This window comes from Achroia grisella, unplaced genomic scaffold (genome assembly GCF_030625045.1).
Source record: "Achroia grisella isolate CSIRO2021 unplaced genomic scaffold, CSIRO_AGI_Agris_v1 utg516, whole genome shotgun sequence".
NCBI classification, from domain to species: Eukaryota; Metazoa; Arthropoda; class Insecta; order Lepidoptera; family Pyralidae; genus Achroia; species Achroia grisella.
The window spans coordinates 1,621,318-1,640,937 of NW_026712909.1; the positions used below are offsets into that span (position 1 = coordinate 1,621,318).

A 19,620-nucleotide genomic window follows, 5' to 3' on the forward strand; every position below is an offset into this window, starting at 1 on the left:
GCAGGGTATACGAAGAATTAGGCTCGAGTCCGCAGACGGAAGACGCACCTTATGATGACAGATTACAGTCTGTCGTGGTGTCACCGCACCGCGCGCGGCACCGCCGTCGCGACTCTAGCACGGAAGATCGAAAACATTCAAAGGTTTGTATTAATAACTAGCTGTATCAGCGACTTCGTACGCGCGGAATTTAACTTTATTTTTCTAAAATAAAAGTAGCCTAAGTTAGTCCTTATTACATGAGCTACCTGCCAAAAAAAGTCCCTTCAAAATAGGTCCAGTCATTTCAGAGATTATCCGGAACAAATAGACAGACAGACAAAATTTAAAAAAAAATGTTATTTTGGTGTATGTACCTTATGTAATATTCATATGCATGTAATAAAAAACGGTTATTTCAATTTTACAAACAGACTCCAATTTTATTTATGTAAAGATTAAATCGGTTTTACTTGACCTGTAAGTTTTTCTCACGTATATAACAATGTGTCTTACATAATTATAATTAACAAATGTAAAAATATATTATTGAGTTTTGAGTCTTTACTTTTGTAATATATTTTTGGGAAAACATTTAATATATATTTATAATAATATATTTGTTTCAATATTGATTTTAAAATATTAAAACAGGAGCGGCATCGGAGCATCGGCGCAAGCGGTGGCAGTTCCATAGTGGCAGGACAGTGCAGTGCACGGCGGTCGCGGTCCGGATCCCGCGGAGGGGAACGGCACGTCGGCCGGCGGCGGCACCGGCGGCGGCGGGACGGTTCCGGCTCCCGCGCCGGAACTCCGTTACGGGACGAGCCGGACGCGCTGCCTTGCGAGCCGCGTCGCCCGCGGGAACGCCCGCCGCTGCCTATGATTCTGCCTCTGCCCAAGTTTGCTGCGCAGCTGTTACGAGCTGCACCCTCGGCGCCACGGCCGACACCGACGCCTGCTCCGGCGCCGGATTCTCCACCGCGCCCACCTTCTGCGTCTTCTTCGAGCGCGGGCTCAGCCCCACATTCGCCTTCTTTGGAGGAGCGTATTCGGAGTCTCGACGAGAAGTACGAGAGATGGAGTGGTTCACGTGCTATCGCAGATGCACCAGATCGATCCCGTCTCCGACACCGTTTGCTCGATGTCGATATCAACGAAGTAAAACCATCGGAAGTGGTGCGATCGCTACTCGCGAAACGTTCCGTGTTCGATGAGGACTCTGAGCGGCTGGAAGGAGCGGCGCGGGCGCCGAGTCCGGCTAGCAGCCCTCGCCGGTCAGCTCCGTGCACCCCTCGCGCACTTCGCTATCCGTTCCCGGTGCACCCGACGCACCCACCACAGCCGCTTACACCTACGTCGACACCTACTACTCCAACACTGCCGTCCTTGTTACATGCACATCATCTCGATGTTGACGTCGATACCACAGATCGGCCGGCGGATCCGCGACTTAATCGCCATGAAAGGCACTTCCAGTTAGACAGATTATCTAAATTTAGTGAGAGTGACTATAGACTTGAGTCGAGGATTCGACCGAGGACACCCTCGACGGATCGATCGCAGCCCGACTCGAGTGAAAGGAAGTCACCCCGAATAGACGGAGATCTCAATAGTGATCCAAGAGGTATCATAAACCGTAGGCGCCGGGATTCTCTTTTTGGTGAAAGTAAGACCAGCACGGATATCGGCGACGAAAAGGATATTTGTTACAGTTCTGACGGAATTGATCAAGAATACCAAAACAGACAAAAGAATACCCTTGTATCTCATAGACGCTTATCAGATAAAACCGTGGAGTGTAATAACGATAAATTGACTTCTGTAATATCATCTAGAACTGAACTATTCGAACAGAATGAAAAACGGACTGATAGTATTTCACTCGGCAACCAATGTGATATCGATCGAGACATAGCAGATATATTATTGAATGAAGGTACTGATGAACAAGATACTGTTAAAGGAGATATATCTGAAGAGAGACAATTAAAAACTACAAATGATAATGGCATAAAAACTGATTTACACATTCAAAAAGAAATTAAAGCACATTTAGATAGAGGAAAAAAGTGTAACGATTCTGGTAGCCAAATGAAACACGAAAATGATAATTGCAAAGAAAAATTTACCCCAAACCATATTAAAGAATTAATTGAAATAGAGTCGCAACAAAATCATTTAACCTCTACTAATTTAGCTAAAGTAAATAAAGAGGTTTCCGAATTAATCAGTCAAGAATTTATGAAAGGTAGTGACAAAAATGGAAAAGAGAGATTTAGTCAAAATATAGCCTACCAAATTACCAAATTTGAAAAAGAGAATATTGAATTCGAGAAATGTATTGATAAAGATAAATATACCTCTAACACACAATTTTTCTCAGAAAAAAAGACTACTGAGAGCGACAAAGAAGATCGGACTAGACATGATCGTGACAAAGTACGGCACGGCAGAGATCGCGTAGAAAAAGATAGACATGATTACGAACGAGAGAAATTAAAAAACAATAAACATGATAAAAGTTTGGATAGAAGTGATAAAGAGAAAAGGAACAAAGAAGACATTATAGCGGATAAACATCATCATAGCGAAAAAAATAAAATAGACAGAGATGTAGATAAATCGCACAAAGATAAAATTGATCGTGATTCTGAGAAAATATGTAAAGATAAAAGTGATCGTGAATCTGAAAAAACTAAACACACAGAAGATAAGTCGAGACATGAGCATCATAGAAAAGATAAAAGAAAGGACAGTGTCGAATTAGATTTTAAAACAAAGAAAGAAGAGAAACATAAACATGAAAAATCTAAGAAAGATAATGGTGATAATAAACGAGATAATAAAAAAGAATCTGATTGTACTAAAATACGAAAGTCGTCCCGAGATGAAATCTCTCGAGATTTATGTCGCAAAGACTCCACTGATTCATCAACATCACGTGCTTCTCATGATTCAACTAAACTCAAAGATTTTGAACAGAATGAAGTTAAAGAAGAAATTAAATTGAAAGTTAGGCATTACAATGACTTATTTTGTAAACAAGAAGATAAAGATTCAATGCTTATGAAGTCTATCGATACTGTTAAATTGGAGCCTGTAGTGAAAATTAAAATGGAAATAAAAGAAGAAAAAGATCAATTGGAAACATATTCTAAAGTAAAAAATAATATTTTTGATCACACAGGCAAGTTCAAAGGAGATACAATTGAAAAACCGAGACATTATTCTGTGGATTCGCCAAGTCTTGATTCCAAACGCAAAGAACGGTTGAACTCTTGTTCTAGTCTCCCTTCCAATATTGGTCACAAGAGAAGAATGTCATCACAAGACAGTTTAGAGTCCTTTAATGAAGATTTTAAAAAATCAAGACATGATCAAAAAAATGAAAGGAGAGATTCTAAAGATTCAAAAAGTTCTGACAAACACAAAACTGCTAAGTTTAATAGAGGTCATTATGCTAAAATAATAGAAAGTAAGACAAAAGATGATAAAAAGAATCAAGTAAAACCACCAGATGATACATATGAAGTGAAAGATGACCTGAAAGAACTGAAATTTTCTGGAGAGAGAATTAAACTTAAAAAGAGCCCAAAAACAGATGTTGAAGATAAAACAAACAGTGATGGAGTAACTGAAGGTTTACACAATGATTTAGACTTCTTAGCTACTTTAGAGCTTAGATCAAGCGAGGAAGATGAAAAGCAAAAAGCCTTAAGAAAAGAAATGAAAGAAAAGAAACGCATTCAGCAGTTACAGCAGATCCAGGAACTTCAGCTACAACAAGGCGCTTTGATTCAAGCGGACCTTTTGAATAAATTAAAAGAAGAGAAAAAGCAAAAACCCGACGACAAGAAAAAGGAAGCAGCTCGCGAAAAGCGAATGTCAACAGACCGCAAAAGTAGAGAAGACAAAAACGATAGCAATAAACGAAAAAGTCGAAAACAGTTACAAAGCACCGACAGCTCTGATTCGGATGAACCTAAGAAACACTCCATATTTGATATAATTGACGACGGTCCTACTTATATATCAATGTACGACAAAGTTAAGGCTCGTTCTTGTAAAAATATGCAGAAGCAAGAAGCAGAAAAACGTCAAGAAAAAATTAAAGCTAAGTTTAGTCAGTTAAAACAAAGTAGAGCTAAACGCGAGGAAAAGAAAAGGTCAAGTTGGGATGAAGATAGTGATTCTGACCATGATAGGAAGAAAAATCTAAAATTATCTATGGATAGTTCTACTGATGACGAAAACATCATACATAACAAAAAACGTGATAAACTAGTAGATTGTAACATTGATTATGATCATGACAAACATAATGAATATTTCAACATGCCAAGTAATGAAGAATCTCGTAACAAACTATCTCGTAAAAATTCTCGATCGCGTATAATGTCTGATACATCTGATGATGAAACATCAAAAAGAAGTTTGAGTAAAAGTCCTAATTATATTGTCGCCATCAAAAAAGAGATAATATCAGACTCAGAGATTTTACAGAGATCAAAAGACGAATCAATTCTTAGTAAAGAATGTGATGATAAAATAAAGAGAAATTCATTATTAAATCTGTTTGGTAAAAGCGATAGCGATGATAGTAAATTAAAATCTAGTATAGAAATAGACACTGAGTATAAACCTAGTTTCATGAAGACAAATCCTAATGATTTTTCTTCAGAAAGTGAATCTATAATGTCGAATAGAAATTCAGAAGTTCGTAAAAAGCACAAGCGTAAACAAAAGAAGCACAAAGTTCTATCGGATGATGATAATAAAATTGAAAATAACGATGGAGAAAGTGACGTCAGGCATAAAAGTCGACGACATAGTAACAAAAAGGAGAAACGAAAAGATAAGATTCGCGAAAGTATTGATACAGATGAAACTCGCGATGATAAAAATAAACTGAGAAAGGAAAAGAAACACATTAATAATAGCTTTGAATATAACACAGAATGTATTTCTAAAAAAGAAGGGAAAATGGAAGACATATTTGGACCTCTATCAGACGAGTCGGATAAGGATACTAGAGCACCATTGACTAATAAACTTGATTTTTCATCACATGATTATGAGTCCGAGTATAGTGTTTCTAACAGTCAAATAACGGTAACAAATATTGATGACAATAAATTCAAAGATCGAGATGAAATCAAACGCAAAAAGGAGAAAAGACGTAAGGAAAAGCGACACTACGTTAAAGAAGATGACAATAGCCTAGATGTTGATGCTGTCAGTAAAGCTATTGAAGCCCGGCTTTTCGCTGATAATATTGGCGATGAAGATAACCGCTCAAATTTGGAGGCACTCTCTGAGCGCTTAAAGAAAACTGATACCAATGAAATAAAGTATAAGACCAATGAAAATGTAAGATTAGGAGATAAATATGAGAAGATGAAAAGAGATTGTAGAGAAAAAAAGAAGAAGAAAAAGAAAAATAAAGATGAAAGACAAAATCGTAAAGAACATCATAATTATCATTATCACGATAAAGCACACAATATATCTGAGTTAGTATTCGAAACCACTACATTTTTAGAGCTACCATCTAAAACATCGTTATTAGATATACCCCTACCAAACGAAACTGAGGCCAATATTGATAAGTCAGATGACCGTAGAACTCTTTCTGAATCTCCAAGCTTACCAAGATTGACAGAAAGTCCACCTGTTTCAGACAAACAAAAAAAAGAAAACACGGATAGTAAAGATATCAGTGGATATTCAGGAGAGATTTCAGTTAACATAAATATTGAAAATAGTGTTATTCATGAAAAAGTAATTGAAGTCGATGATATTCCAATGCCGGCACCAATTGAAAATTTTATAAAGGATATAAGTGAAGTACCATTACCTAACGATCCTGCTCCTGTTACCATGGATCAAAGTAAAAGAGAAAAATTTATACCATTTGGTGGTGATATTAATACAGATATTAATAGCGAAAATGCCGTCCGTAGTATACCTAATGTCACAGATCATGAGCAACAAGCAGATAAAATAGATACTCATACTTGTAAAATAGATAAAAAATCTGAAGAGAAACCTAGGGCTATTATTTCTCAAGAAGAAACGGAAGATGCAGTCGCTGCACTTTTGGGGGAAAGCTTTGGAGGAAAGGTAAATACATTTTCCGATTATGAACAAGTTGAAAATGATACGTCTCATCAAACGGAGATTGAAAGTCCATCAGTAGAGAACGAAAACATACCCGAGGAGGACGCCGAGGAAATGAGACAAGCGGTTCAAAATTTAAACGCTAGTGAAATGGAAATAAAACCAGATACACCTGTATCTGATAACGATCTTCTGTTAATTGATACTGATACGGAAGAAGTAGACGAAACTCCTCAAGATGCAATAGAAAAATTGCCTGTAAATATTATCACTACTAATCAAACCTTAAACGCTTGCGCAGATCAACGTAAATCTACGGAAATGTCAAATATAGTTATTGCGAAACCCAAAACTACTTTAGTACAAGTTTTGAATCCTGAAACTAATGATCCTGATGTTAAAGTAAGTGAAACTGAAATTAAATTTCATTTAGCTAAACGTGAAACTGTCCAACAAATTACTTCAACATCAACACCTGTTATAACTTCATTGGGATTAAGAAATAAATTACTGGAACCTCACGTATTAAATATTCAAACAAATCAATTGTCAAACAGGGACAAAAATGAAAACAAACCAACTCATATCACTGCAAACATAGTTCAAATTAAAGGCCAAAATCAAAACGTACCAATGAACAACACTCTTCGACCTATTATTGCACCTAACAGAGTAGGAGCTCCATATCAAGTTATTAATCAAATTATTCGCCCCACTGCGCCTATTCAACCACCTACTATTAAGATACCGGAACCTCATATTTTATACCAGAAACCTTCAGGCTTTGTTATATCGCCGAGAACTACTGGTGATCCTAGACTGCAGAGCCCTAAAGCACAAAACGAGGGAGTGACTTCACCAAGATTATCAAACGTGACTATTCACACTTCTCCCCAAAATGTTAATTCTGTTGGAATGCCAACGACTCCCAATGCGTTACAGCAAAGATCTCCAGGTCAAGTAACTGTTGTGCGAATGCAACAGCCTCCATTAAGTCCTATTCAAACAATGCATATACCACATGGTGGAAGAACTATGGTGTCTCCTAATAGACCGAATTCTGTATTGGTACAAACGCAAGGGGCTCCATTACATTTTAACCGATTACCTGTTACACCAGTATTGGCGCCGATATCCAAACAGATAGGTACTAATAATATTGTTCAACAAAATAAATCCATTGGTCTAAACAGTTCTGTCCATCAACCAAAAATTATAACAACCGATTGTAGAAAAAACGACCAAACAGAAAGTTCTAAAATAATACTATCTCCTACAAGCTTACAAAGCACTAATCCTACTGTAATGGCACAAAATCGTTTGATATCAATGCAAAATGCTATACAGGGCAGCAATATGAATTCAACTTTACATTTGCCAAACAAGGTCTTAATAAACAATATAAACCAGTTAAGTGACAAAAGAGATAGTCAAGTTCAGAAATCAGAACAACAGAATCATGTACCATTTAGTACCACACCAATTATACATGTTACAGGAATAAACCATTCTACTCCATCGATTATTCAAACGGTTGCTAAACCTGTTGTATGTACACTTCAAGAATCAAATAATGTTAACAGGGGACAGGCTTCAAATGTGATACATACTTTAAATTCTCAAAGATTATTAACGACGGCGCCTATAAGTAACGTTATTCAAATAGATACTAGTAAAGGCCCACCTTCTGTATTGTCTATGGCAACAATTAGATCTCCAACTGTTTTAACCAAATTAGAATCTTCTACCTCTGTAGCGGCTACAACTACTAGTCATACAAATGTTGTAATGACTCCGTTGTTATTAAAAACAAACACTATTCCTGGGACAGTCAGAGTTAAAACAAAACATGAAACTGAACAAACTGAAACTAATAATTTACCTGAATTGCTGCAAAATCCCATGGCTCGAGAGAATGAACTAAAAATAGATGACCAATCAAAAAATTGTAAAATGCCCGTATTTGACACCATAGACAGACAAAAAGAGCAACACATATCTCATATTAAATCTGTGTCATCAATAGAAGATATTGCTAAGTGTGAAACTGATTTTGAAGAATTACTAAAAGATAACACAAATGAAATAAAAATAACTAATGATCCTGAAAAAAAACTCGAAGTAAATGTAGGTAAAACCGTAACATTGTTTTCTGCTGTTAATCCAATTCGAGAGAGAAAACAAAGTACAGAGTGTCCCCAGAGTGAGTGTGTAGAAACAAAATCGACGTCTGAAGAAACTCAAAGGAAGTTGGTGTTAGAAAACGATATAGAATGCCATAAAAGTGTATCTCATATAAGAGATTCTCCTATTTTAGAGAAAGAAAATGATAATTCTCATATATTCGAGTCTAGTCTTGAAGTTTCGAGTAACAGTAATCCAATAGATACTATATCAAATAACAATATTTCAACTGAAGACAATATTTCATTAGATGTTACTAGTAGATTGAAACCAGAAGAAAATATTTTTTTAAGTCTTGTCTCAAAACAACCCGAAATTATAGATATAAAAACTTTAGATGAAAATGATTCTTGGAGTGCTAAGGATGTTAATATAGATTCGGTAATTAAAAAAGTTGATTCATTGTGTAATGAAACTATAGATATAAATAATGAAAAAGAAGTAGATTTGGAAGCAAAGGAGCCAATAAAAGATGTTCAATCGGATTCTAATATTTCTGAAAAGTTGTCTACAGAAGCTGAGAACAAGGTGGATACACATACTGAAACAAGGAATTATAATATTACTGATGAACTAAATTTGGATAAGACAGCCACTCCTAGTAAACGTGGGGGTCGGAGTACAAGAGGAAAGAGATCGGATAAGAGTCAAGATAGAGTACAGACCCGACAAATATCTAAACCCACCAGAGGTACATCAGCCAAAAGAGGCAGAGGAAGAGCCAAAACTGATAAAAAAATAAAGAGCTTTGTTAATAATAATTCTAGTAATATGCCCGGAGACGTTTATGATTTCCATGAAGATTCTGGTGACGAAACTGCTGCGTCTCCAAGTAAATCTGAAACGCGGCCAAGATTAATTTTAACTATAAAAAGCCCTCAGTCAGGACAATCGAATGCTATAGCTACATCTTCACTAAGTATACAAAAAGATCAAAGTAAAATTAACGAAAAAACAACTAAAGAAGAAAAGATGGAAGATTTTATCTCACCATCACCAAACACTCGGAAATCAAGACGACTTCAAGAAAAAGATGTACAACGGAATACTGTTGATGAAATCATAGACGACGTTATTAAAGGATCTAGTGGAACTACAAAAACAGCTAAAAAGAGAGTTGTTAAGCAGACTGCTCTGAAAGTGAATCAAGATAAGAACAGCTCAGATACCCGAAAATCTCCACGAGGTGTTAAGAGAACCCGAGATAGAAGTCTTTCGGATGCTTCTATTGACAGCGGGGATGAGAAAATAGTTAAAAAAGAAGAACTTGTAAAGGAAGCGAAGATACCCAAATTGCCAGACCTGATAGTTGCAGCTAAAACTGAGTCTGATACCCCAGTGGTTAGTAAAGCGTCAGCAGTACAAGCTATCGTTCAACCGGCAGTTACATCAACTCCTATTATGAAACCTCCCAAAAAAATGATATCGGAGATCAGCGCCAAATTGGCTAGCGCATTCGAGGCCGCTGCAGCTGCTGGCCCCCCGCGAGCCACTACTACGATGCAAAATTTGATAGAACGCGTTCCTCAAGAGGCTGATAAACAAGCTCCAGTACTACGTGATCCTAGGATATTGGAACCGGCCGCGGCAACACCTGCAACTTCTGACATAGTGGCAACGGCTACCAGTATCGGTATTAGTGCAGTGCGGGCTGAACAGCAAGGAACCGATGCCAGATTCGCCCGTCGCCTTGTTGATAGCGTCCCGGGTCCAATGATGCCGGTAGGCACTGAAGCGACAGACGCGCGAGTACAATCGCCGGCACTTCCACATCGGCCACCTTCGAGTCATCGACCTGCGGACCGAGCTACACCTGTTCTTATAAGGTAAGATTTAGAGTAGTTGTGTAAACGACGACTGAACTGTTAATAGAAATAGTCTCGACTTGAAAATCACAATCGTATTGTATCATATTTATTATGGATTTGTGGAAGAATTCATCAAAATTCAGTATTATTGTTATTGATCAGCTGCCTTCATTTTCGTACACTAGCATGGTAGTCTGCATGTAGCATTTGAATCGTTACAGGTCTCATATAATATTTAGAATTATTTTCATAAATTTAAAGTACAATATAACGAAATCGAATAGAAATAATGCTTATTCAAATAATTTAAAATTAAATTAATTTTTTCTTAGTCTACGTTACTTTAAATAGGAGTATGCCAAATCCGTTGTTAAATAAAATTTACATACCTACACAACTAATCGATTGTGGTATCTACTAATAATTTAACAACAATTCAGATTAATTTAATTTCCTGTTTTTATGTTTTTACCTCTTAAAGGTTTCGGTTTAGGTGTAACAAGTGGACAACCCGATTTACTTTCGTTCTTATAACATTAGTGCATATCGTTCATAAATTAGTGTTTATTAGGTCGACGAGTAAGTACATTTTAAGTAAAATATGTTCGTTACTCATTAGGGGAGGAGAGAGCGAGGGCGGCATGGCAGGCGTGGTGGGTCAGGGCAGCGCGGGGGGCGCGAGCGCGGCGGGCGGCGAGCCGGGCCTGGGCCCGGGCGCGGCGGGCGCGGCCTCCTCGCGCTCCTACCGCGCCGCGTACGCGGACGCCGCCAGCTTGCCGCGCGGCGCACACCACCCGCCCACGCACCCGCCGCACGTCGCGCACCCCGCGCACCCCGCGCACCCCGCGCACCCCGCGCACCCCGCGCACCCCGCACACCCTGCGCACCCCGCGCACCCCGCGCACCACCATATCAAGCAAGTCGCCGTCGTTGGGCCCCACCACCAACATTCCGGTACGTCGATTCGGTAATAATATATCACGATATAAGTGCGTTATGATGGTTACAACACATGAGGCGAAATTTCAGTCCGAGCCGAAGGCAGGGGTGTAATACAGCTGAGTGTGTTTCGGACGTATATCGTACGGCGACTTTCAACACACTTGATTTTAAATAAACTCAACTATAAAACTATAATGTGAATGTGGAGTATAATACTTTACTATTCGCGTTTATACTGCACGCGTGTATATATACTCGTACTTTTCGATAGATATGTAAAGCATGTATGAATTATAATATAATTATTATCCTGAATATGGATCTCATTACTTTTTAGCCAAAATAATAGATATAAACATTATGTTATATTATTAACATGGTATTTCCACATTTTTTTTGTTTTCAGGGTCCACTTCCCGTGTTACTCTTACGAGTGTTCCGAACGTCAGCCCACAAGGTCAAATGGCATTGGTGAGTTCAAAATTTCGCATTCAATAAACCATACCATACGTAATTCATATTCAATCTACAAACTAGCTGTGTAGTTTTACTGTAATTACAAATTAAATATATTACATGAATAAGTTAGTTTGTTTGGAAAGCATTCTCCAAATTGTTAATGATTGTCATTCTGTTCACGCTACCCGGATTAGTCGGCGGATTTAGTTCGAAGTCCTCCGCCGGCACACCAACAGACATCTCCTATCACCTCGGTATACCACAATGTAATTATTGTTTAAATATTTATTCATTTGTCGTTTATTATGACAATATTTTATGCAATTAATCGAAATAGAACCAGTACTTAACAATTTTTCTTTTCCAGGGCGAAGGAATGTATCCACATTTTTCACATCAACATTATCAGATGTACCAACAACATTTCCGTGCTACACAACATGAGAATCGTGCCACTCCTTCACCTTATACCAGGTAATGTTGTTTGAGTTTATTCTGAACTTTGTGAACTTCTTTGGCCAAGAATAAAAATGTTCATTACATGTTAGAATACATTTTTTTTTAAATAAGCACAATAATAACTTAGGATAGTCTTCATCCTAATCTTACTAGTAAGTACACGTTTCTATAATGTACAAATGCTGTAGTTAAACTCAAAATTAAGTTTTTATCTGTAGTATTTGAAAGTTTTATATGAAATGCAACCAATGTTTGCGAGGAATGTGCTGTCGCCCAATAGTTATACGTATCTACAATCCAAACTTAATTTCAATTTTAATTAGTTCGCCCTTTAGTTACTATCTAAATCAAATGTTATTTCTCTTATAATTTTAGTCTGTTTTCATTAATCGCATAATTGTAATAATGTAAGCTCGTGCGTGCGGGGCATGAATACTGGTGTAGATGAATGTGAGGATGTAACAGTAAGTGTGTGGTGCGACAGGAGCCTGGAGGCGGAGGGCTCGGAGGCGCCGACGCCGCCGCTGGAGCTGCGCCGGCCGCCGTCGGCGCGCGTGCCGCGCCCCGCGCACTCGCCCTCGCCCGCAGACCGCCTCATCAGTGAGTCCGCTGCTTACAGTACACCTCCACCAGTTTGGACATATGTTAACACTGTCTCGTTTGCGAGAGAAGGGACTCGCACGTTTACATCTTTAAGATCTAACCATTCTTTATGATGCTCTTTTATTTCATTATATATATTTTTAAATAGTGATACTCGAAATATTTCATCAATTATGATGAAATTATAAATAAAAATCGTAAGTGTCAGTGAACGAGTAATATAAATATATGTCAGTTATATTGTTACCCAAATTAAATATTACTTTCTTAACGCAACTATTATGGGATGCATTTATTGTTCAAGTAACCGTCGAGTAGTAATCAAAATTAAATTAACGTTCACTTTTCTCTCACGTCTGAGTGTGTAGGATGACTTTTTACTGTAACTATTGTTATACTGGCTATAGCGGGCCTTATGAATGCCTCGAACGGGCTCGTGTAGGACGCTGGCGTCGGCCTGTTCCCGCCGTCCGTCTCGGCCACCTCGGCAGGGTGAGGGACGGACGGGACAGACGGGACGGCGGCGGATAGAGCCCGCAGTGGTAATGTGTGTCCGTGTGTTGGCGCAGTGTACGCGGTGGGGTGCGGCCGGTCGCCGCGGTCGCCGCCGCCGGCGCACGGCACGTCTCGGCTGGCGGCCGCGCTGCCGCCGCCCGCCGCGCCCGGCCCGCCGCATGCTTCGCAGGTGCCGCGCGAAGCCGACAGCCTGCAGATGCTGCTACGGGTGAGTGCACCTCTACATACGCTATACAATACCACACACATTCATATTGTTTCTCTAGAATAAGTTACACATTATTTTAGTGATTGCCTATAGCGGATTTTTACGCATGTACACTTATAGATCGCAGTCTATTGATGGTGATTGAGCGACAGCATCCGCATATACGAGTCTTTTTATTATTTTATTATTTATTGACCCGTTTTGAGGTTCTTTTTTCCAACTTTACTTAACCTATATGCTGATCTATACTTAATAACGTTCTGTGAAAACTATTTCGTAATTTATCCACATATTTTTAAGCGAAACGTTAATAGTTAAAAATATAGCAGCCACATTATGATTATATTATATGATCCGAAACTAATTAGTTTGATATCTTAAGTAGGTGGGAATTATTAAAACTAAACAAGTCTGTTATTTTAATTTAAACAGTTATTGTGATAACTTCATAAAAGATCGTACTAAATTGAGGGACATCATTAAACATTTTTTGCTCGTATGTAAAGAATGTTGCCACATTTGAAATGACGCGGTTATGTTATGTGTGACCATTCGACGCACACATATACATAATGATGCAAGATATAGTGGAGCTAATGTCGTGTTGATATGTTGCGCAGCGGTACCCGGTGATGTGGCAAGGACTGCTGGCTCTGAAGAACGACTCGGCCGCCGTGCAGATGCATTTCGTAGGCGGTAATCCGGGCGTGGCGGCCGACACGCTGCCGCGCCACGCCGACAGCTCCACGCCGCTGCTGCGCATCGCACAGCGCATGCGACTCGAGCCCGCGCAGCTCGACCAGGTGCATCGCAAGATGCAGGTCCGTACCACTCACGCAATATTACACTACACACGGCTACATAACACGATGGCACTGGAAACACAGGCCAAACAAACTATTTAAGTACGAGGGTCATTTGAAAAGTTCTTAGCCTAACATGGTTCAAGTCATTGGTTTTTTTTATTACATTATTCAGCAACAAGTATGCACAGTTTAGTTTATTCACAGCAACTCTTTGTTCGTTTACACGTGACCGTACACCGTAAGTCAAGTCAGAGCTATTTTTGAATAATATTGATTAAAGAATAACAATTAAAACAAAAACTTTATTAACGCACGAAACTTCTATAATTACATATTTGTACTTTAGCGACGTCATGGAATTCATACTGAGGTTAGCTATGAAGAGTGAATAATATATTAGTAATAAATAATTATTGTTTATTTATTTACAGATGGAAAGTGAACACTGTATGCTACTAGCGCTACCATGTGGCCGTGATCACATGGACGTATTACAGCAGTCGACCAATCTGACTGCCGGCTTTATCACATATTTGCAGCGGAAACAAGCCGCTGGCATAGTCAACGTAGCGCCACCCGGACATCAACAGGTGAATATATTATTATTAGATTATAAGCGAGTGTCGAACGAAAACAGGTGTGTACGACATATAAATACGTCTTTGTATTTTATGAGATATATATATATATATATATATATATATATATATATATCATATTATTATATATTCATTAATATTAAGTATAAATAAAAAAAAACTGACGTGACGTACTGACACATCCTAGTGAAAAAGTACGGGTCCATTATATGTTGAGTAATTGAAAGGAATTTTCCGGTTAACCGGTTAATTACTAGGATATCATCTAACTGAAATAAAGTAGGAAATATAGATTGAATAAATATGGCATATATGTGATGACCGGATGGAAATATTAGTCATTATTTAAATATTTGTTTTTATTATAAAAAAGCTCTTTATTTAGCTGTTTAAGTATTGTCAAGTAATCTGTTTTCATTAATTTGGTCAGACCATATCGTGAATATTTTTCAATTCGTGTGGTAAGGTTTGATAATCATAACATTTTATTAAATTTTTGACAAATATCCATGATAATATTAAGTTTACGCATATATCATTGTTATGTTCTTATATTATGTTATAAATCTGTATTATTTACTTATAGGCCATGTTCACTGTGCACATATTCCCGTCGTGCGACTTTGCAAACGAGAACCTTAACCGCATCGCGCCAGACCTGATGCACCGTGTGGCCGATATCGCGCACCTGCTCATCGTTATCGCCACCGTGTGAGCCTTACATGTTGCGCCCTACCACCACCACATAATGTGACACGTGAGCGAAGCCTATTCTTTTGCGATACTGTAGTACATTTTTTATATTCTATAATACGCTCACCAAACCCAGTGTCTTCGTTTGTAAACGAACGCTACTGTGAGATTTCTGGATTAGAAAAATGACACCAAATTTACTGAAAAGGACGCTTAGACGATTAATAATAATAATTAATTCTAAGTATGGCCAGGTTGTGAATCTTTTTAATTTTTTATCTTATCTATCAATCGACCTGGTAGAGTCGTGAAAATATCGCTGCGTAAACAAATCGATTTTCGTGTATGACAATGTTCGTAGGAATTGAGATGGATTACCTCTGTGAAACTGAACTCTCGTCGTAGTGATGTAATGTTAGTTTTATTTATTGTTATCGCGTGATACGTCGCACCTGCGACGGTGACGTGTCTCGCATTTGTATAAAGTCTCATGTAACTAGGTAAGCCGTCACTTATTTAAGTATTAGATGTAAGTAATAGCTTATTTGTAAAAAAAACTTTTGTTATAGTCGACAGGGTTCGACGTTATTTGGAGTTTAAATTTATAAAAGTATGAATAATAAATGGCAAAGTCAGTTGATAAAAATATCTTTAATTTTTGGGGTCCGATTAGATGTGTGGCAATCTATCGAGCATTTTTATTGTTAGTGTAAATTGTTATTTTGTTTTAAGCAACTAGGTCTAAAGTAATTTAAATTCTGTAAATATTGAATCTATTCATACTAAATACGACTTATTTCGCTTGGAAAACTCATAAATACTGGGTCGAATGATTACTATCTGTAACGAATATGATAGTTGAATAAAACTTGTAATTACAGTAAGAATAACATGGAAAATAAACTGTGATTCTGACTTTTAATATAATAGACTGTAGTTAGTCTTACGAAGCATTAAGAGTAGATGTCGCAGTGCGATTTACCCACTGTGAATAATTACCGATATATTGGGTTTTATGTTCCATTATCTATGTTTTAATTTATAAATCAACAGGGGTAGAATGTAACAGTGTTTTGCGAATAGGATGAGCTGCACTGTTTTCTTAGCAAATAATGATCAACGATTTCATTTGAAACTCTTAATAATGCATAACCGTGTGTAAGAATATGTGAAGATGACACTTTACTAAAAGTAAACGATGTGACGACTTTCTCACGCTGACTAATATAACCATAAATATATGTTTGTTTTATATATATATAGTACCGATAACTTGTGTAAATTTATAACACTAACTTATTGTAACACTGCTAGTTTATTTTTATAACTGTCTCCATCTTTCATAATGTGAGTTCAGCAATTATTTTGTTCTAATACTTAGATCACTTTGTACCTTGTGAGGATATAACCATAGTAGTATGCTCTAGTACAACAGTTAGTCGTGTGTTTTCTCTTGTATGGTTTATGTGCTATTCATCATACGATGGAAAACGGTAGTCTAAACAGAGTGAGATTATCGTTATAAACCATGGGGAACGTAGGTATTGTGTATTATGTCGTAATTAATTGAATGAATAACATTGACTTAATTTAATTTCTTTGCCTATAATTGTAATCTGATGAGACTGTTGTCTTTTCTCGCTCTCTACGTCGGGTAAAGATGCCCATCTTCTCTTGCTTACAGTCTTTTTTCTTCACAAACAGTACGTAATTCACTAGCAAAGTGACATCAATATATTCTTATTCGCCATTCTCATTTGAAAACGTTGCTTACAGTATATGATCAAACTTAAAAAAAAATTGTAATCGTTTTTGGAATAATTTTGATGGGTTTTTTTTCTACTACATCTCTGGAAAGCAATAATGCGACACTTTAATAACTAACGATATTGTACTTCTCATAAGTTTCTCAATCGTCTGCATGTTGACAGCATGTTATGATAACTGATGTGCGACGCGACCTATTTCTGCGCTTTTTGGACTGCTGATGATTTGGATTCGTCGGCATCTCGCATAACATTGTGTAGTTAGATAATGGTGCGACTCTTCTGTCGTACGTAAAAACAAAGTACAAAATATTTTATGTATTGTAATTTTTATATGTACGATATAGGGAATAAATAGTGCAGGTAATAATTATTATAAAAATTCTTTTTAAGGATAAAACTGTAGACTGTATAAATATTATAAAGATTGTTTGTCATGTTTCCGTCGCAAACAGTTCTTAACTTGGCTAGGAGGAACACTAACGAACTCATCACTTCGTCCATTAATTTTAATATATAATTTTATTAGCGAACAGATGCCCAATAATGTACACTATTTATTCTTATTTGGATCCTTATGAAGGAACTTGATGTAAATAATTGTCTTCGTGAAACATAGCAGTACAGTATTTAGACTTGATATTAAAAAATATAAGAGATAAGTAACAAATGAGAATTATGAAAAATATGTATATTACGGTAAATTTGGTATTTACTGGTTTTCCTTTGTAACAAGGATGTGATAAACTTTTTGGCTAATTATGTTGAATCAAAAACACTGAAGACTTTATGACATCCTTGCAATCGCTGTTAAATGTCAATTACTAATATAAAGATGCTTTTAAAGATTTCTCAGTCTTCATAATCGTGAATTCAGCCGCAGAATCAAGTCGGTTTTTTCAGAAAAGTCATATTTTAATGCAGACTTAATACATATAACAAATCTAACGTGAGAAGTATAATATAGTTTTGCTTATTTTGTATTTTTTTAAAATAAATGTTCCACGTTATAGCACCCTCAATCAACAATAATTGAGAGTGTTATGACATTGAACATTGAGAATTATATTGCACATATGTCATTCTGTTCTCGAACATGTACTCATGTTCTGGATGGTAATATGAGGATGGAATGGCCATGTAAGGCGTGCCTTCTCTGGCCGGGGTTGTTGCTGGCGTGGGAGATGTTAGAATTTTAATATTTGTAAAAATAACATTTGATCTCAAGTGTGCAGCAAAAGTGAAAGTGAGAGCTAGACTGTTATAACGCAACAACCTCTACCAGATATGACCCGTTGCCGATTTCTAACGTTCGGTTTGATTTAGCAGAGCGTAAGGTTATAAAAATATTGTGATCATAATTATATTGTAGTTTTAAAAGCTAGGTTATAGAGATAATTGTATATTTTGTACATACTGAAAATAGTATTGTATCTTTACTTCCCTTTATCCAAACAACCCAGACTCCTGCGTGTTATGTACCTCCTACCTACCAATACTATTAAAAAAATATTACACAAAATCGTTTTTATTTTATATTTCTTGTGTTACATTTCCTGTTACAGATATATATCTGTAGTCAATGAATATTTTATATATAGTAGCATAGTTCATATATGGTACTAAATATACAGTGGTGGGCGCATAATTAGAAACACTACCAACGCACAGTGGGAACTCGCCTAAGAAAGCCATCTCATAAATAGTTTTTCTAAAACTCCGTGGATATGCATGTATAATACCTCAAATTGTAGCTAAAGAGTTACTCTATCATCTATACATATAAATAAAATTAGAGTGTCTGTTTGTAATATTGAAATAACCGTTTTTACTACAGGAATAATAATAAGCATATAAATACGGTACATACACCAAAATAATATTTTTTACAATTTTTGCCTGTCTGTCTGTCTGTCTGTTTACTCCGGCTAATCTCTGAAATGGCTGGACCGATTTTGACGGGCCTTTGTTTGGTAGGTAGCTGATGTAATAAGGAGTAACTTAGGCTACTTTAATTTAGAAAAATAAAGTTAAATTCCACGGGACGAAGTCGCGGGTACCCCTAGTTATAAATATTTAAATCTCTCAACTATTCATACTTCATAGAATAGAGCATCTAAAGTCAAGGAATGAAAAAGATACAAAAATAATTTTGTAACTTAAATTTGGTATAAGTTTATAGTATCAAAACAATATCAAGTGATATAGTGTGATACCATTTTATAATGCTTAGAATGTGTACATTACTACAAAATAGAAATATATTTAGTTTAGTAGAATATTATTTGACCAAAGATCCGTATATCGTTATATGTACTATTTTCTTTTCTCAAGCTTTCAGTTGGAGATTTGACGGTTGCCGAAGCTTGCTGAAGTTCTGAATTTGGTTTTATTTATTAAGAAATATAATGTAATTGGATGGCATAACATTTTTTTTTGCAGTTTAAAAAATAATATATTTGTTATTAATACCTA

General features: G+C 36.9%; 1 protein-coding gene across 1 annotated transcript in view; it reads left to right on the forward strand.

Annotated features, from left to right (window-relative positions):
* Positions 1-17,692, forward strand: part of LOC131847112 (protein split ends-like) — a 94,277-nt gene extending 76,585 nt beyond the window's left edge. The window contains exons 10-19 of the mRNA XM_059196579.1: positions 5-143; positions 634-10,112; positions 10,714-11,048; positions 11,443-11,507; positions 11,863-11,969; positions 12,439-12,554; positions 13,127-13,281; positions 13,902-14,102; positions 14,519-14,677; positions 15,273-17,692. Of these exons, the coding sequence (XP_059052562.1) occupies positions 5-143; positions 634-10,112; positions 10,714-11,048; positions 11,443-11,507; positions 11,863-11,969; positions 12,439-12,554; positions 13,127-13,281; positions 13,902-14,102; positions 14,519-14,677; positions 15,273-15,401 (10,885 nt within the window). The 3' untranslated portion in view covers positions 15,402-17,692. The remainder of the gene's footprint in view (positions 1-4; positions 144-633; positions 10,113-10,713; positions 11,049-11,442; positions 11,508-11,862; positions 11,970-12,438; positions 12,555-13,126; positions 13,282-13,901; positions 14,103-14,518; positions 14,678-15,272) is intronic.
* Positions 17,693-19,620: the final 1,928 nt, after the last annotated feature.